Source organism: Oncorhynchus mykiss, chromosome 12 (genome assembly GCF_013265735.2).
Source record: "Oncorhynchus mykiss isolate Arlee chromosome 12, USDA_OmykA_1.1, whole genome shotgun sequence".
NCBI classification, from domain to species: Eukaryota; Metazoa; Chordata; class Actinopteri; order Salmoniformes; family Salmonidae; genus Oncorhynchus; species Oncorhynchus mykiss.
The window spans coordinates 60,500,942-60,521,426 of NC_048576.1; the positions used below are offsets into that span (position 1 = coordinate 60,500,942).

At 40.3% G+C, this 20,485-nt stretch overlaps 2 protein-coding genes across 2 annotated transcripts in view; both read left to right on the forward strand.

Annotated features, from left to right (window-relative positions):
- Positions 1-760: 760 nt before the first annotated feature.
- Positions 761-10,359, forward strand: prrg2 (proline rich Gla (G-carboxyglutamic acid) 2). Its single transcript, XM_021624373.2, has 7 exons — positions 761-1,010; positions 1,521-1,625; positions 3,974-4,137; positions 4,270-4,303; positions 4,485-4,611; positions 5,016-5,159; positions 7,985-10,359. The coding sequence occupies exons 2-7, from the start codon at positions 1,541-1,543 to the stop codon at positions 8,055-8,057; spliced, it is 627 nt and encodes a 208-aa protein (XP_021480048.2). The 5' UTR covers positions 761-1,010; positions 1,521-1,540; the 3' UTR covers positions 8,058-10,359.
- A 1,946-nt stretch (positions 10,360-12,305) lies between these two features.
- Positions 12,306-20,485, forward strand: part of prr12b (proline rich 12b) — a 30,783-nt gene continuing 22,603 nt past the window's right edge. Inside the window, exons 1-3 of the mRNA XM_036937942.1 lie at positions 12,306-12,597; positions 18,512-18,666; positions 20,199-20,360. Of these exons, the coding sequence (XP_036793837.1) occupies positions 12,515-12,597; positions 18,512-18,666; positions 20,199-20,360 (400 nt within the window). The 5' untranslated portion in view covers positions 12,306-12,514. The remainder of the gene's footprint in view (positions 12,598-18,511; positions 18,667-20,198; positions 20,361-20,485) is intronic.

The following is a 20,485-nucleotide window of genomic DNA, read 5'->3' on the forward strand; positions in this document are numbered from 1 at the left end:
CTTATCCTTGCTGGTGTTTTCAGATCCAGTGGGGAATCCACAGAAACCCTGTGGGATGCAGAAACTGGCAGAGAACTTTTCTGTGCAACAATGTCTCTGGAAAACTTCCCCATTCTTTCCAGGATCATCCGCTTTGATAATCGAGACACCAGACCAGCTCTGCAGCAAAGAGACAAGCTTGCTGCAATCAGGTCAGTGGGGGACAAGGGGGTTGACCACCTTCCCCTGTTTTATAACGCCGGGCCCAACATTACTGTTGATGAGCAGCTTATGCCATTTAGAGGCTGCTTTTATTGATAAATGTAATCAAGCCGAGGTAAATGTCAAATATTAACAATGTATGCTGTATATTGCTTGTAATTTATATAAGTCAACATCTAAGTATTAAGTATACAATACCAAAGTCCACTGCCCCAAGGGTTATCTATTTTACCATCATACCCATGAATGGATGATAAGGCTCCTGTTTCAATGACAGGGCCCAGGTGTCATACATTTCTCACCTTAGCCCCCTGCCTGTGGCTATAGCATAGTATTGAATGTCGTTACAATAGTAAACATAACAAATCTGTAACGTTTTAATTTACAGAAAATTATAGTTTTATCATAGGCTAAGGTGACATGATGGCAACTGTTTGCATGTGGGATATGTGTACCCAAGATCCTGGTTGATCTCTCTTCCTCTCTTTCACACACTGACGCTCACACAATTTCAGGAAACTCCCCCTTTCTGCCCTCACACCCCCATGAGCATAAGGCATGTTGTAAAACAGGTATGTCATGTCGTGTGACGTTTTGGCAGGGTGTTTGCCTGATAGGTACATTTGGGTAGATGTTTTACCTGTCGTAAATTAGCACAAAAAAAAACCTTATAATAAACAATTTAATTAGCATATAATAGCTCATAGTAATTGTTTAAGTCAAGGAAAGCCTGGGTGAGCGAGTTGTAAATAGAGGATTAAATATTCAGTTTTTCACAAGCTTCGAGGCGGAAACACCAAAGACACAAGGTAAGGATAATATTTTCTTGTTTTAACGAATTAGGCTAAACGATCAATTATTTTCGACCAAAATTATTGGGCTGACATCACTGGCCATTTGTTTATTATCGATATGACTACAGCTATGCTAGTTAATTATCGTTAATTGTACTTTCTCTTTTCCCAATGCAGCCGAACAAATATTTTGTTAAAATAGAAAAATAAAATGTGATTTCTTTATATTTCTTATTATTAAGTAGGCCTACCTACTATAAGTAGGGCTACGATACGCTATAGTGTAGGTTTTTGTTCCTATGTGATTCAATTTTGTTACATAGAAACGTTCTAAAAGTAGCTCTTGTTTCGTTTTAAACTGCGCCTCTAGAGGGCGACATAGTCAAACAAAATGGCTGATTTTCAGTATCACCTTTTTCTGGTGTGTGTGTGCGCCCTTTTTACATTAAAAAAAAATCACTGAATAATGTGTTGAGTATTGGATATTAATTTAGAGCAATAATTAATAAATACATGTTGTTTCAGTTGTCGCTCCTGCTTGAGAAATGCCAGGCTTGGCAGAGATATGTATTGGCATGCTGTCGCTGCTCCCCCTGGCTTGGGCCAGAGTAGTCTACAGCCACAATGAAGGTAAACACACATCTGTTCAGTACAAGTGTGTGGGTAAAATCACTGGGGAAGCCAAGCCAGAAAAAAAAAATCCATATTACAACCTATGTGTTGTGATAATTGTGTTGTTTGCTGTATAACCTGTTAGTTCATATGCCTTGCCACCGTGATACATAGGCTTAGGGCTGAGACAATAAGGAGACAGTGACAGAATAAATTCGACCACACCTTTTGTTTCATCACAAACCCGGAGAGTAACCTCTGTCTGATGAAGTCCACAAAGCATATTGCATGTAACAAACAGTTACATGACCTACAGCATCGTCAAGCAAGTTAATGTTTCCGACATTTTCTGACTACTAAACAACTATTGATTTAGAACCACGAACAGTTACCGCAAGTTGCAAAGAAACAGGAGCTGCCCATTTCAGCTTCAATATCATCAAATCACCTATGCTTAGTCTAATACAGTGACAACTAAAAGATAACAATAAACAACTTTGTTCAATCAACGTAAGCTAAATATGATGGTTCTGATTTGTGTGTGTGTGTGTGTGTGTGTGTGTGTGTGTGTGTGTGTGTGGTGTAAGTAGAAAAAACATGTTGACTCACCCTACTTGTAGAAAAATGCCATCCTTGATGTTGATGATATTGTCTATGACTTTGTCATACACTACACATTTTTAGTTTTTGTTCTAGGCTACCTGGCTAAAATGCTTGCTCGCTAACTTCATGGGCAACAATGAGCCAGCTAGTTAACATTAGCCTACTACATCTAGCTACATATTGAACTTTCATCCTCTCGGACCAGGGGCACAATGTATGAATTTATAGTTGGATCAGAATCTCTGTCATAATCATTGGCCAGTACGGAGAATGAAGTAAAACCACAAGTCCAAATCCCTTTCTCCATCAATAGGTAAGTTAGGAAAGGGCCAATTTTAGCTAGCTAGCCACTGGAGGACAACGACAACAATTCACATTTTTCTGTCAGTGATTGGTGTGAAGCCAAATCCAAACTGGCTTCCCTTGACACTTTTTTTGTGTGCCAGGACCATTCACAATTGATCTCACTCAGTTTAGCTTAGCGCTGATTTGTTATTGTTTTATACAACTTTTTTTTTTCAAGGGAGGACAAATGTTTGCTGGCTTCCCTTGCGTTCAATGCTACGGGCGGCAACAATGTCATACACTTTTTGACCAGACAGCATCAAATAGATGGGCATCACATACAGAGACAAAGGGGCACTGTTTCTGATGCTTTCTCCGATGATGTACATTCAGCCTCTTCTTGCAAAATTGAAAGAATTATGAAACACAGAGAGACTAAAGGTGAATTATTTAATGTTTATTTTTTTTTTGTCCATTTTTTGGGGGGGGATTGCCTGGTTTCCCTTGGCATCCATGAATACATGCCACTGAGTCTGTTTGTCCTTAACACTCTCAAGTGTGCACACTAGCACTGAGAGGGAGAGAATGTGTCTGTCCAAATGTGCATTCAGTTCAAACTATTTTGGAGGCAAGTTTACCCCCTTTCACTTTATTTTCATGTAGGGTCATATTAGGCTAGTGGTTCCCAAGCTGTGAGGCATTAAGGAACTATGTTGGGCTTTCAACTTACTCTTGAAAGTTGTCATGGTAGAATGCAAAATGTGCAATTTTGTGATTGGATAGTGAATCAGCAATTGTCCTATTGTCATGTCAGTCATGCAAACCTTTAGAAAGCTATTTATAAATTGTCAGAAACAGGGTTTTTTTGCCCATTGATTTTGTTATAATGTTTGTCACTCAGTTATCACATGAACACATACAAGACATGGCAAAATGTGTAGAATTGCAGGAAACTTGCTTTAAAACTCATAAATGTTTTCTCCACCACATGGCAAAATGTGTAGAATTGCAAGAATGTGCTTTAAAATGTCCAAAAAGTCACCACCCCATGGAATAATGTATAGAATTACAGGAAATAAGTTTGAAATGTGCAAAATTCTCTCAAACAAGAGGGGTGTGACCAGTTTGTGTCATGGACAGTGTAGGGGAGGAGGTGTTCCCCAATGATAGAAGAGTGAAACAGTTTGGGAACCACTGTGTTAGGCAATTGTTCTTTTGCTTCACTCTTTCTATTTCCATCTGATTGTGAGGTTATCCATTCAATACTGACTTTTCTCTTGTCTGTCGAAGTCAGACTTGTGATAAATGATTGCTAGTGTGTGTGTGTGAGAAAGAGGCTCTGTCTCTATCTCTGACACCATTGCGATTATATCAACCTCAATCTTATTCTCATGAATATCCTCTCTCGGTCTGTCTTATTCCCTCTCTGTCTCTCGCACAATGTCTCTCTCTCTTTTTCTCTCTTTTTCTGGGTCCAGTGTTCCTGGGACAACAGTCTGCGTCCTCGTACCTGTCTCGCTCGCTGCTCTGGAACAAATGGGACCTGGAGCTGGTGACGCCAGACAGCCTTGAGAGGGAGTGCATAGAGGAGGTGTGCACCTACGAGGAGGCCAGGGAGGTGTTTGAGGACACACCCCAAACGGTGAGGGAAGGGGGCAGTGAATGTGTTGGTACCTTTCATGAAAGTCTGTTGGAAATTGTTTTATTTACACACATTAAGAATACTGTAAGCTTGTTCAATTAATTGACTAATTGAATTTTCTATTTTCCCCAGAATGTATTTTGGAACACATATTCCAGCAGTCACAGTAAGATATTTTGTGGGGGGTCATTTATAAACCTATACGAAGTCAATGTTGACATTTACATTCTCACTACTGTCCTCGTGTTTTTCGATGGATGATGCTAGCATTGATGATTTATCATCGCACAGGCTATAATATTAATATAATGTACATTGCAAATGTATTTATTGTGTTGGTTCTTTAGATACAGCTCCCAGAGTGGATGTGTCTGGTCTAGTGGCAGGAATCTTGGCTGTTCTAGTGTCTGCTGTCATAGCCACGGTGCTGGGCTGCTACTGTTACAAGAACAAAGCTGGTAGGACAGCAGGCAGGTAAGATTGAGTGTGTGTGTTGTGTCTATGTATGTTATTGTGTCGATCTTAGAGTGTAAGTCTGTATAGTATAGCCTACCTAACCTAAGGCATCTGCCTGGTTGCCCTACCTGTCAGCAAATTTCATATGATAAAGTAGGCCTATGTAATCCCTGGTAGCACTACATTGTAGCAACATATATGATAAAGTACATTGTATTTTATTATTTTTTAATTACAGTAGCCAATATAAGGTAGCAACATGATAAAATAGGCATATGTAATCCTGGATAGCCCTACATAGCAGAAACAATATTTCAGAAATGAACGATGGACCCTGAGTTTTCCCATTATTTGGTGTGTGTGTGTGGGCAAAATTACTTGTGTGTAGCCTAACCTAGTATGACTTTTCTGTAATGTTTCAGTGCTCCAGTGAGGATAGTTGTGGATGGCCAGCCTGCCCCAGAGACAGTGCCTCTGGCTGGGATCATCGCTCCAGGACTGCCCTCCTACGGCGAAGCCCTGACACGCAGTGGGCAGCATGACGCGCCCCCGCCACCTTACTCTGGGTAGGTCTGTGTGTATCACAGGAGGTTGGTGGCAGCATAATTAGGGAGGCCGGGCTCATGGTAATGGCTGGAGCAGAATGAGTTGAATGGTATCAAACACATGGTTTCTATGTGTTTGATGCCATTCCATTTACTCCGTTCCAGCTATTATTGAGCCATCCTCCCCTCAGCAGCCTCCACTGGTGTGTATGTACAGTGGGGCAAAAAAGTATCAGGTCAGCCACCAATTGTGCAAGTTCTCCCACTTAAAAAGATGAGAGAGGCCTGTAAATGTTAATCTTAGGTACACTTCAACTATGACAGACAAAATGAGAAAAAAAATCCAGAAAATCACATTGTAGGATTTTTAATTAATTTATTTGTAAATTATGGTGGAAAATAAGTATTTGGTCACCTACAAACAAGCAAGATTTCTGTCTCTCACAGACCTGTAACTTCTTCTTTAAGAGGCTCCTCTGTCCTCCACTCGTTACCTGTATTAATGGCACCTGTTTGAACTTGTTATCAGTATAAAAGACACCTGTCCACAACCTCAAACAGTCACACTCCAACCTCCACTATGGCCAAGACCAAAGAGCTGTCTGTCTAAGGTCACCAGAAACTAAATTGTAGACCTGCACCAGGCTGGGAAGACTGAATCTGCAATAGGTAAGCAGCTTGGTTTGAAGAAATCAACTGTGGGAGCAATTATTAGGAAATGGAAGACATACAAGACCACTGATAATCTCCCTCGATCTGGGGCTCCACGCAAGATCTCACCCCGTGGGGTCAAAATGATCACAAGAACGGTGAGCAAAAATCCCAGAACCACACAGGGGGACCTAGTGAATGACCTGCAGAGAGCTGGGACCGAAGTAACAAAGCCTACCATCAGTAACACACTACGCCGCCAGGGACTCAAATCCTGCAGTGCCAGACGTGTCCCCCTGCTTAAGCCAGTACATGTCCAGGCCCGTCTGAAGTTTGCTAGAGAGCATTTGGATGATCCAGAAGAAGATTGGGAGAATGTCATATGGTCAGATGAAACCAAAATATAACTTTTTGGTAAAAACTCAACTCGCTGTGTTTGGAGGACAAAGAATGCTGAGTTGCATCCAAAGATCACCATACCTACTGTGAAGCATGGTGGTGGAAACATCATGCTTTGGGGCTGTTTTTCTAAAAAGGGACCTGGACGACTGATCCGTGTAAAGGAAAGAATGAATGGGGCCATGTATCGTGAGATTTTGAGTGAAAACCTCCTTCCATCAGCAAGGGCATTGAAGATGAAACGTGGCTGGGTCTTTCAGCATGACAATGATCCCAAACACACCGCCCGGGCAATGAAGGAGTGGCTTCGTAAGACGCATTTCAAGGTCCTGGAGTGGCCTAGCCAGTCTCCAGATCTCAACCCCATAGAAAATCTTTGGAGGGAGTTGAAAGTCCGTGTTGACCATCAACAGCCCCAAAACATCACTGCTCTAGAGGAGATATGCATGGAGGAATGGGCCAAAATACCAGCAACAGTGTGTGAAAACCTTGTGAAGACTTACAGAAAACGTTTGACCTCTGTCATTGCCAACAAAGGGTAAGAGTATTGAGATAAACTTTTGTTATTGACCATAATTTTTATTTTCCACCATAATTTGCAAATAAATTCATTAAAAATCCTACAATGTGATTTTCTGGATTTTTTTTCTAATTTTGTCTGTCATAGTTGAAGTGTACCTATGATGAACATTACAAGCCTCTCTCGTATTTTTAAGTGGGAGAACTTGCACAATTGGTGGCTGACTAAATACTTTTTTGCCCCACTGTATGTGCCACCACAGTTTAAGAATGTGTACTGTGCGTGAATGTATTCCAGCTTTGTGTACTATGTGTAATATGCATGTCTGTCAACTGTGTCTGTCTCAGTGGTGGAAAAAGTATCCAATTGACATACTTGAGTAAAAGTAAAGATACCTTAATAGAAAATGACTCAAGTAAAAGTCACCCAGTAAAATACTAATTGAGTCTGAAAGTATTTAGTTTTAAATATACTTAAGTATCAAAAGTAAATGGAATTGCTCAAATTTACTTAAATATCAAAAGTAAAAATAATTTCAAATTCCTTATATTAAGCAAACTGACTGACTGCACAATTTAAAAAATGTTTATTGATGGATAGCCAGGGGCACACTATCAAATCAAAATCAAATCAAATTGATTTATATAGCCCTTCGTACATCAGCTGATATCTCAAAGTGCTGTACAGAAACCCAGCCTAAAACCCCAAACAGCAAGCAATGCAGGTGTAGAAGCACGGTGGCTAGGAAAAACTCCCTAGAAAGGCCAAAACCTAGGAAGAAACCTAGAGAGGAACCAGGCTATGTGGGGTGGCCAGTCCTCTTCTGGCTGTGCCGGGTGGAGATTATAACAGAACATGGCCAAGATGTTCAAATGTTCATAAATGACCAGCATGGTCGAATAATAATAAGGCAGAACAGTTGAAACTACAACACTCAGACATAATTTACAAACAAAGCAGTTGTGTTTAGTGAGTCTGCCAGGTCAGAGGCAGTAGGGATGACCAGGGCTGTTCACTCGTGTGAATTGGACGATTTTCCTATCAAAATGTATCAAGTACTTTTGGGTGTCAGGGAAAATGTTTGGAGTAAAAAGTACATTTATTTTCTTTAGGAATGTAGTGAAGTAAAAGTTGCCAAAAATATTAATAGTAAAGTACAGATACCCCCCCAAAAACGAATTAAGGGGTACTTTAGATCACTGGTCTGTCTGCATCTTTCATTCATGTCACAACCTATTTCTCGTTTTTTTTCTCTTTTTATCTCTTTTTTCCACAGGGGGGCACCATCAGTACCTCCTGACCCAGCTGACAATACTGAGATTACTGCAAATACTGTGGACACAGAGTGAAAAGGAGGAAAGGACATTTTAAAAAGGGCCATTCATGAAGAGTGGGTGTGTGTGTGTGTTACAAGCATCAATTGGAGTTCTGGACAGTTATAAGTGAGCACAGCTGTGAACATTTTAACTCCTGTGAGTTGTTGAAATAGATACGGGAAATGTCCATATAATAGGAGAGCATTTCTTTTTTTTTTTATTCGGGGGAAGAGGGGAGTTCATAGGGGGGGCAAGGCTGAAGGATGTTATAGATAGAGAAATTAAGGGAATGGGATGAAGACTTGTTAAGAGGTTACCTGTGAGAAAGAGAAGCAATCCCTTGATTGCAAAGTTACATATCTTGACAACTTGATTGATGACAAGCAAAACATTTTGGGACTATTTCAACAATGGGCTAATGGAATGTCCTTTAATATGTATAAACTAGCAGATGGTATAGAATTTAGGTCAACATGTTGGCTAATGTTTGTTTTATCTCGGTTGTTTTTATCTGTATTGGTACATGACAGACCGCTCTGAAATTAAGTCTATATTTATACACATTTCTTAGTCAAAACATTTGAATAAAACGTTTTGCACCTAGCCCACTGGTCAATCAGACAGTCATCTAGATTCCATAGAGTTGCACGTTTCTTTTTCCCCCTCTGCTCAGGGTCTGTTTATTTCTCCCGATTCAGAAATGAGTAATCCAAAATGTTACGGTACTGATTACTTTATTTTTTGCAGCATTGAGTAACGGTAACGGTTACATTTTTCAAGTAATCCGCCCAACCCTGCATATATCTGCACTCTTTAATCGAAATGTATCTTGCATTGCTCCCAAATGTACCCTTTTGGCCTGTGCTACACTGTATTCTGTCTGAGAATGTTCTCTGTGTATATGACTAAAGGCTGGTCAGTCTGCATCTGAGGTGGCCGTATAGCATTTACTACGATGCTGCCTCCGCAGACATCAGGGCCTTCATACTTCTTGTACTTAGCTGAGCCGAGCTATTGTGAAGGAATTTGTCAAGGAAGTGAGTTAGTGTTTATACTAGACTTCCCGCTCCCACCTACCCTCAACCAATCTTGTCAATGCGGAGCTATACAGAGCCCTTCGCTTTGTTACAAAATTTGAGAGGCGCACGGCGATGTGGTACAGCGCATGATTTGGCCTCTGCATTCCTCTGGTGGCTCCGCAATTGCGTCACACCCGTCATACGAAGTCTCTGACCACATTTCGGATCAAACATAAATTGGCTTTTAGAAAGAGTTGGATTAGCAGACACTGCGTATGTGTGTGTGTGTGCGCACTGGAGAGGGAGAGAAAGCGAGGAAGTGGGGAGAGGGAGGGAGTGTGCTAACATGCGATCCAACCAGCCGCTCTAAAAAAATGGCGTCTTAAGAAGAAAATGACGTGTAACCCTCACATCAAGATTCTAGTATGGCCGCGAAACCTCTCTTCAATTCTCTCAGGTCTATTTGTAATTGGTTTTTACAAAAGAACGCGAGGAACAATACAATATATGTTGCGCGGTACGAATATTGTAGTCGTTGCCAAAGTCAGAAGGCCCGCCTACTTGACCAATCAGATGAGGGAGTGGATCACGCGTATGCTGACCAGTTTGCAGGGGCAGACGAGAGACATGCATTTATGCTGCGTTCAAATGGTAGTCGGATCTAGGATACTGACATTTCTGGCTTGCTAAATGGTTGTAGTTCTGCACGTGCCGCGTTCAACGAATCATCAAGTCGGAAATTCTAGTTCCGACTAGTAAGTGAACGCGGCACCATTTTTATCACAATGATTTCTTTATTTATTAGCTATAATAAAACCAACCGTTCTAAATGTAAAGTGGTAATCGGATGTCTTTTTCAAACTCAGCATGAAAGCTTATCATTATGTTTTCCCTTACTCAGTTACTTGTTTTAACCCAAAATAGGTTTACTCCAATATCAGCATTGTTTTTAAAATGGCATGTAAGACAGACAAATTGACACACCTTGAAAACGTACACAGTTTCACATAAATGTTTATTTTCATTTTAAATGTGTTTATTTCTGCCTGATTTAAGATAAACTTCAACCCGTTTACTTTATTTGGCACCTAGGAACTTACTATAGTCATTTATTTAACTTGACAGTACACCTTTTTGGTATTTTGTACCTGTTTCTGTCTCAGTACAAAGGCATGGTCTTCAAACATGTAATAATTATTATGATTAATTGGACTTACATGGCACTTTAGACACCCAAAGCTCTTTACAGTGTAAGGGGAAACTCACCACCCTAACCCCACTTGGTGCCTTCAGAAAGTATTAAAACCCCTTGACTTATTCCACATTTTGTTGTGCTTTTTTTTATACCCATCTACTAACAGGTGCCCTTTTTTGCGAGGCTTTGGGAAACCTCCCTGGTCTTTGCGGTTTAATCTGTGTTTGAAATTCACTGCTCGACTGAGTGACCTTACAGATAATTGTATATATGATGTACAGAGAAGAGGTAGTCATTCAAAAATCATGTTAAACACTATTATTGCATTCAGAGTGAGTCCATGCAACTTATTATGTGACTTGTTAGGCACATTTTTACTACTGAGCTTATTTAGGCTTGCCATAATCAAGGGGTTGTATACTTATTGACTCGACATTTTAACTTTTCATTTTTTATTAATTTGTAAAAAAATATATATTTATGATAATTCCACTTTTGACATTATGAGGTATTGTGTGTAGGCCAGTGACACAGTCTACATTTAAACCATTTTAAATTCAGTCTGTAGCACAACAAAATGTGGAAAAAGTCAAGGGGTGTGAATATTGTCTAAAGGCCCTGTACATACTCTTTATTTGTATTTATTTTATTGGCCCATCCACTCCCCTCTTTGGATGACAAAGGTAACCTTGTTTTTCTTTTTAATTGTACTTTAATTGTACAGATATTCTTTCATATACTGTACATTATTCATAAACTTTATATACATGGTCATTTTATACACAGTATAACATGATAGGAATACAGTTTTATATACACATTACACATAAAATGGTACTCATCATTACATAAAGCCCCATCTTACATTTTATTGCGGTACACTCCATTGTTGGTTGGTTGGTACTTTAACATTATTAAAATTAAATTAATGTAAAAGTGTATGGTATAAATGACAGTGATCGGTCCTTGAACTTACTGCCTTCATGTTCATTTCAGCAGCATATTTATATTTGGCTTTTGTTTGTCTGTCTTTTCCATGGTGGCATTCATATGTCTTTGTGCTCACAACTTCAAGTTGGGAGACTTTTACTTTCCCAACTGAGTTTTTTTTTCCCCTGCCAAAGGCTGTGCATCTGTTGAAGCTCAAGAATATTAGAATGAAAGGCTTGTAGGGAAACTAGCAATGTTACTCCATCAAATAGAATAACTTCTATGTGCTTGGAAGGGAATTCCATATGCTTGCTAGCTAGCTCATTTTACATGAGCGTAACAAAAGTTAGCTACTAGTTATCTAAAAAAGAAAAGCCAATTTACCCTTTTGCCCAAAACTTTTGTCCTTTCTCAATGTTATGCATTTGAGTGACGTTGTGTATTTGGTTATCACCGTCCTTCATCTGATTGGTCGTGTAGGCGGGCTTTCTGAGCCGGTTAGAGATGATCCAATCGCTGATTACTTTTTGTCCATCACGCCTGGCAGTCTCCGACTGAAGTATGCTGCGAATAGAGACCAGTCAAATAATTCCATTTGATTCGTCAGGCACGCACGGTGTATACGAGTGCATTACGGTCTGGGAACATAAATTCTACACAATAGTGCAGATCTAGCGCCCACTATCGGCTGCCTATGCTACCAATATTAGGGAGGGGGTGTGTGTAAATGTATTTTGGAGAGGGAACTGGCATGCCAAAATATAAACAATAGACACTGTCGCTATAATAGAATCGCCACATTTTATATATATATATATATATATATATATATATTTTTTTTTTTCCTCCAAATAAATTTAGAAATACAATACTTCAACAACGTAGGGGACAGGGGATTGTAAGAGAGCGTACATCATTCTAGAGTGAAACATGGGCACCAAATATTTAGCTTTGCACAGACTGGTTTAGGCTACGCGCTAGCATCAGCTGAATCGCTGGTGGTGCCGAGAAGGACAATAGACATTGAAATATATAGCGAGTTGAAGAGGGGAGGGAAGGAAGAAACCGGATTTTTGTGGTGGTGGTTGGTGTGACCCCCCCACCCACTCCCTCCTTCCCTCTGTATCCTCCATATCCCCCTCCTCCTTCTCCTCCCCTCCATTCCTCTCCCCCTCCGTGCTGGTCTCAGTCTTGAGGACTTGCTAGTGAATCGGGAGAAATAAACAGACACTGAGCAGAGGGGGAAAAAAGGACACAGGGAGTGATAGCGTGCGAGAATTTAAGACATCTCCTCCCTCCCCTACCCCCTCACTATCTCTCCATCTTCATCTCTCGTCTTTTCTTTAATGGAAAGAAATTATCCTGGTACAGGGTTCGGTGATTTGGGCGCTGGTACGGGATGGAGTTACGAGAGATCGGCCAAGGCAAGGTAAGCATTTGTACCCGTACATGTGCGCCCTCATACATTGGATGCATAAATATGCTTAGCTTGCTGTAACAATGCCCATGCCGATAGAGGCAATGCAATCTGTGCTCCCTCTATCGCTCCGATTATATATATAGATTACATTGTTTGCAAGCGCCAGATAGGCTATAGCAAGGCTATCAGTATTGTCATTAGCAAGATTGTGTGTGTGTGGGGGGGGGGGGGGGGGGGGGGGGGGTCTTGAGGATGCAAGGAACGCGATTGAGAGTTAATACGCGATACGGAAGGTAGACCGAGACAGAAAAAAAGAGGGGGGAGAGGGGCGAAAAGAGGGGGGATGGGTTGTGCTTGGGAGGATACAGCTAGCTTTAGCTGGCTAGTGAATAATCAGAAATGAAGAAAAATAATCATGTAATGATATTTGCAAAGAACTTTTGCATTTTTCACAATATTCCATCATTATATGAATGCATACGGTGTTGTCTTTACTAATGCATTGATTGCGTAATACGTTTACAAAGCAATGGTTGGTGCTAATTAGCTATACAAACCAAATGCATTTGACGATGCAAAATGCAATGTTTGTAGCTAGGCTACTGTCGGCAGATTACTGTAGCTAGCACACTGTCTACAAATGAAATTGCCTTTATGCTAGAAATGGTGGTGCTGCAGGGTTGCTTTTTCATCGTCTCGCATTCTCGCAAATACACTGTAGGATGAGTGTAGGCTAAATCAAATAAAGATATGCAGCTATCATCAAACAATTAAGAGTAAACACTTTTCATAACTTAAGCTAATAACAGTGACAATTTAGTGACAGCTAGCTAGTGAATTGTAAGGTATTTTAATTAACTCACTCTGCAAGCACGAGTACATTAAATCCCATTATTAAAGCAGCAGCAGTTGCAGCATGGATGTTAGTGCAAATGTTTTTCTATATAGGGGTAATAACTCCAAGATAGCTTTAAGCCTAGAAATTGTATTGATGGAAACTTGAATAAATTGGTAACGGTATGTAATACAGTAATACAGTAACTGTCTAACTTCACTCTCAAGTTTAGGTGATAGGCGTATTATTAACAGGTGCAATGATAGGTGTATTACTTTTTTTGTGTGCACCAACTGCATTTTCATTCATGCGAGAAAAACCTCTACTAGCTATAGCCATTTTGGGGTAAAGTTAGCTAGCTTAAAGGTTACATGTAACTGTTGTCCTTGCTAGCTAACGTTAGTTGGTCTGTTCAAGTTAAATGATTCTGCATTGACTCAATGCTGCAGGTCTTTGGCTACAAAGTAAAATGTATAAGAATCGAACATAAACACCAACGAATGTCATTAGCTAAAATTATGGCTTGTGTGATGTTTGCCAGAACTCACTACCCAGCTAGCTAACTCATGTTATGCGGTATTGAGAGACAGTTGCTTAACCGAACGTTAGCCAGATAACATTAACGCGTTAGCAACTGGTAAAATATCTCAAATCATCTCTAATTTCCGTTAACGCATGAATTAAAACGGGAATGATATATCATGTAAGAACGTTATTAATGTAACGAAATGTTACCATGTTTGACATTGTGTGTCTTAAAATGCCCCGTCTCCTGTGTTTTTAATGAATTGGGGCCTACTTACATTTCAAAGGCTACGCACATTACCAGTCGTCGCCGGGACAACCAAATCAATCTTGCTACTGAGTACGTTTACATGTAGCAACAGTGTAGCTCGCAGTAAACACCAGTTTATTTGGATAATTTGTTTTTAAAACGCAGATACTGTGAAATTCCCGATTGGCGATAAGATTTAATATGAGCAAAATACCATTGCATAATGGTTGTAAGGGACATAACTCTCAAGTATTAGTCCCACAGGCAAATAAATGTTGCATTCTGACTGAGCGTGTGCATGGAGCAATTGCATAAAGCCCTAACCGTGCCCTCTATTACAGTGTCATTCACTGGTAGTGCCACTTATTATATTGTTCTTATAAAGTGTTACCATATTTTCTATTTTGGGCCTGAATACTCATTGGTTCCACAAAGATGCAAATGATCAAATCACTGCAAAAACTATTTCAAAGCTATAGTAATTGCTTATGCAGAATAGACTATTGTACCAAGACCTGTAACCTTGGTAACTGACAGTTTTGAGATACATACAATGTTTTATGTAGTCTACTACTGTATTTTATCTTTAAACCAAGGAGTATTTAGGCCCCAAAATAATATATATATATTATATATATATATATATACACACACACACACACATATGTTCTTTTGTGGGTCAGCTGATCTAGCCTAGCCAGCAGTTTTTTTTTTTTTTGATGGCTGAATCCCAGAGTCAAGGGCATCTCCAAGCCCACAGGCAGATTGATGTAGTCCTGGTGTTCTTATGATGACCTCATGCTCCTTAATGTGGGATTGTCTGGCTGCCTTTACTGAAAAAGGTAAATTAACAGAAACTACTACTACTTTACTGTTCTACTACTGTTCTAGGGTAATGAACCTAACCAACATTGGATGACAGTTACAAAATATTTTATCTTCAGCCATATTAATTGAAGTGAAAACGTTTATAGAAACCTTTTATTTTAATGTGCAATTAATGAACATATTCCAATATGTATGAGTCATTTAATCAGTTGTATGATTATATGAGACTGTATAGTGGTTACATCTATTTTGGTATCATACCTGTACATGCTTGCAGGTAGCCTTGACACATTTTGGTAGTCTTGCCCATTTATAGTCTGAATCATATTGTATTGTAAATACAGCGGAGTTCCAAAAAATGCCCTCTGCTGCACTCAACTAACCATAGCAATAATACCAGTAGAATACATTTGTTTAGCTCAGAATCTCCATACCAAGCTCTTACCAGCTCTTACTAGTACCAGGCATGTCTGTAGAAGACAAATGTCTAGTGTATTAAACTACTGAGCCTATTATCATCATACACCTGCCTGGACGGAAAGGCAGGGTGAAATGAACAGTGGTTGATTGCGAAAGCAGTCTTAATGAAGGATTAATAGCTCCCCCTCCTTTATTCATCCCCTCTTTCACAATCTTGAGGACTGCAGCTCACTCCATCATGGTTATATGGCCCGACAGAGAGTTGGAGAGGAGGGGAGGGGGTGGGAGAAGAGATGTAGAGGAGAGAAGAAAAGGAGGAAGGAATGGTTGAATTTGGAGGAGAGGAGATGTGGAGAGGAGAGAAGATGACAGGTTGAAGGAGGAGAGGAGGTGATGGAGAGAGAACAGGATGGGAAGAGATGGAGAGGTGGTGCGCTCATTTGAAAATTGCATCTGAGCAGTACAAGAGATTAGCACTCAACTAAATACATACTATTGACTCATTTGCTTAGCCCATTGAATTCTCAATGTACATATATTCTGGGAAAGTGGAAGTACTGAACCTGACTGCGTCTGGTTCTAGAATATAGTGTCTAGTTCCAGAACCATTCTTTTCAATGGAACCAATTTCTTAAACATAGAAATCGACATTTAGGGATTATGGTTTAGTTTGATATTTTAGCTCTTAGCCATAAATATTTCAATTGTTAACATATTATAAAGATTTCAGTAGAATATATGGATGTGTCAAACTCAAGAATGCTGAACACGCTGACGCGTCATATTCAGAGAAAATTACCCCTGATTCCTGAGTCAGATAGAGGCGTATGCTAACCGAGCCGTGGCTAAACTTAGCACGGCTGCAGAGGAGGAGGAGGAGTCAGCGACCGATACACTCAGACAGTCACCACGCTTTTATCAATGAAACCACTATGGGTCTCGCCTCATCTCGCCTTTGTTGTCCAGTCATAACCGCTCGCCTCTGCTGCTAGCTTTCTATGCATGACTGGGGAACAGCAATTCCAATCAGCTAAGGTGGCTAGTCACAGTCACATGATTGGTTGAATGGTGACAGAGTGGTGGCCAATCAACATCACATTACACTGAAGATAACCAAAGGGTGATATGCCGGTTTTCTCGTTGGAGCAAAAAAGACTGTCCTCTCTCCTCCGTGACCCGGAAACCGATGAGTGGTCGAAGAGTGTGTAAATTCGTTAGCAAGCAAACAGAATACAGTCCTCCCCTCCTTGATGTCCTCCTTTTGGCAAGGAAGCACAAGTGTATCCTACCTGAGTCCTTCATGGAAATGTTTTGAAATCTGCCAAACCCCCTTTAAGAAAAAGCATGCAAACATTTAAAAATAATATGATACTTATCCTTTTATTGATAAAAGGTTGTGCACTAGCTTAATCGTTTTGGTCAGTTTATACATTTGATTTGGGATTCCGGATTCCAACCTGTAAACTTGATTTGCCTGATGACGTGCGATTGGAGAAGGAGTCTCATTTCATTACAAGCCATTTTCGTCGACTTTCCATCTCCTTGCCGCCTCTCCTCAATTACCTTTGGCGAGAGAGGACAGAAGAGAGAGGACGCAGGAGGCGAGCACATCTAATTGATAAAAGACCATGGTTATCGGGCAGTTCAACAATAGAATCACAGGACTTCATAAGTAAACAGTTAATAATAACTGTCTTTATGCATAATCGTTTTGAGTGTATTCCACATGAATGAATTAAGGAAATAACATAATTTAAATGTAGAGACTACACTGCACTGTAGTGTGGTGACTGCCCAACCTTTGATTTCTTGACTCTATGGAGATTTTCTGTTCTCCGACACTGACTGCATCCTAAAAGGTACCCTACTGCATCCCAAATGGCACCCTATTCCTACATAGTGCCCTACTTTTGACCAGGCCATTTGGGACACTGTCTCTGTTTGGGTGTTGTTTTTCCCCTCTGTGCGAGTAAGTGATTAGAAGTGGGGGTGATTGTTGAAAATCTTTCTTTTCATTCAGACTTTCATGTGAATGTTGCTCCCAGTTCTATTTAGCGGCTGATATTGATGAGCAATACCTTATTTTGAGTGTTAGGTTGCCCTGTGTAAAGTGCAAGACTGGCTCATATTTTATGGTGTGGGCTGGAAAGGGCGATATTGACCTTATACAGTATGGAGTATACCTAAGTAAACAACTCTACAAGAGAGTATAGGTAGATTAGAAAGGTAATCCATCACCAAAGCCTGGGAGACACTGTCAACCGGACTAGAATGCATTGTTGTTGTTTAGGCTTTGTGGTTAGAACAGGATTTTATCGATGCAGAAAGCCTTGCATTTGCTGATTCCCTCACACTACTACCATTTTGTTAGATGTTGACAGTTGTTTTGTTTGGGAAATTAACTATTTCTTTGTTATTTGATAACAGGATGTGTTATGTAAAATTCTGTAGGCTTTCAAGAAAATAGCCTTATCTAGGCCTAATTGACGATGATGGGTTTATCAGTAATATCCTGTATGCACAATGCTTCTCTTGCCTCACTATTCGTATACAACCCGCAAATTCAAATCTTGACCTCAGTCAGTTTTACTGCTTTTTTGTTGTTCTTCTCCTAGTAATCAGGGACTGATTTAGACCTGGGACATCAGGTCGGTGCAATCAGGTAGACAATAAAACCAGCAGTACTCTGGACTTCGTAGAGTAAGATTTGAATACCCCTGGTATACAACATGAGCGTCCCAATTCGGATGTATCAAGTCTGCAGCACTTCTGGTTTTCATAATTGATTGATTGAATGACTATTTGACGATTGAAAATAAATATAAAGTCAATGCTGCCTGAGACAAATTGACATACATTCACCCTATAATCAGAGACTAATTCCAACCTAAGTGAGTGGACTCTCTGGCCAATCAATTAGGCTACATTAATCAATCAATTATCTACCAAAGAGACAAGAAAAACAGCTGTACTGCAGATCTCGATTTAGATATCCCCGATATAGAAGAATAATCCAACTTTTCATTAATTAATGATTTCTCACCCCTTCCTCCCTTTTTCCTCAGCCTGGTGTATGGGAGTTCTAGGTCCTCCCATCCGGACTCAGAGCTGCTCCATCGCCAGGCTTATGGCACCCCCCACCCTCTGCAGGGCTACGCAACCAATCACCACCCTGGCAGCTCTGGACAGGGCGGGGCATGGGGGGCTGGGCGGAGTCTAGGTAAGGGGCAGGGCTAATATGAACCTTGATTCATATGTGAAATTGAGGTCTCTGCATGATGCCAAAAGGTTGTCATATAGAATGTTAGAATACCTGTTATTACAGTACAATATTGTCTTAACCTATACACACAGTCAGGGATAGAGGTCGACCGATTATGATGTTTCAACGCCGCTACCGATACCGATTATTGGAGGACCAAAAAAATCAGATACAGATTAATCGGCCAATTTAAAAAAAATAACAATAATTTAAAAAAAAACATTTATTTGTAATAATGACAATTACAACAATACTGAATGAATACTTATTTTAAATGCAAAAACAAAGTGTTGGAGAAGAAAGTAAAAGTGCAATATGTGCTAATGTTTCAGTTCCTTGCTCAGAACATGAGAACATATGAAAGCTGGTGCTTCCTTTTAACATGGGTCTTCAATATTCCCAGGTAAGAAGTTTTAGGTTGTAGTTATTATAGGAATTCTAGGACTATTTCCCTCTATACCATTTGTATTTCATTAACGTTTGACTATTGGATGTTCTTAAAGGCACTTTAGTATTGCCAAGTGTAACAGTATAGCTTCCGTCCCTCTCCTCACTCCTCCCTGGGCTCGAACCAGCAACACAACGACAACAGCCATCATCAAAACAGCGTTACCCATGTGGAGCAAGGGGAACAACTACTAGAAGGCTCAGAGCGAGTGACGTTTGAAACGCTATTAGCGCGTGCTAACTAGCTAGCCATTTCACTTCGGTTACACCAGCCTCATCTCGGGAGTTGATAGGCTTGAAGTCATAAACAGCGCAATGCTTGACGCTCAATGAAGAGCTGCTGGCAAAACGCATGAAAGTTCTGTTTGAATGAATGTTTACGCGCCTGCTTCTGCCTACCACCGCTCAGTCAGATACTTAGATACTTGTATGCTTTTATGCTCAGTCAGATTATATGCAACGCAGGACACGCTAGATAATATCTAGTAATATCATCAACAATGTGTAGTTAACTAGTGATTATGATTGATTGTTTTTTATAAGATAAGTTTAATGCTAGCTAGCAACTTACCTTGGCTTACTGCATTCGCGTAACATGCAGTCTCCTTGTGGAGTGCAACGAGAGAAAGGCAGGTCGTTATTGCATTGGACTAGTTAACTGTAAGGTTGCAAGATTGAATCCCCTGAGCTGACAAGGTGAAAATCTGTCGTTCTGCCCCTGAACAAGGCAGTTAACCCACCATTCCTAGGCCGTCATTGAAAATAAGAATGTGTTCTTAACTGACTTGCCTAGTTAAATAAAGGTGTAAAAAAATCGGCAAATCGGCGCCCAAAAATGACGATTTCCGATTGTTATGAAAACTTGAAATCGGCCCTAATTAATTGGCCATTCCGATTAATCGGTCGACCTCTAGTCAGGGAGCATGTACATTTTTCTCTCTATCAAAGTGTTTTTGTTTAGACTAGACTGTTGTTTAGATGAGTCACTATAAACAGAAAAATGTGTGTGGTTGAGTAAATGCTTTTGTGTCTGTGTCCTCTAGGCTTATCTGGGCTGTTTGATACTGGGCTACACCATGCCAGTCCCTCTGGTCCAGACCCATCTGTCATGAACCTGATTTCAGCACTGGAGTCCCAGGGTCGGCAGCCACCCCCCTCAGCCTCCTCCCTCCTCTCCCAGTTCCGAACACCCTCCTGGCAGACTGGTGAGTGCAGGAGCCAGTCTTGAGTCATGTTCAAGTACAACTGAGTCGTGTTCATCATTTTCTAAGTGTTATGAAGGACAGCAGCACATTTATAATAATATCTGTTACTTGTCTTTCTCTCTATC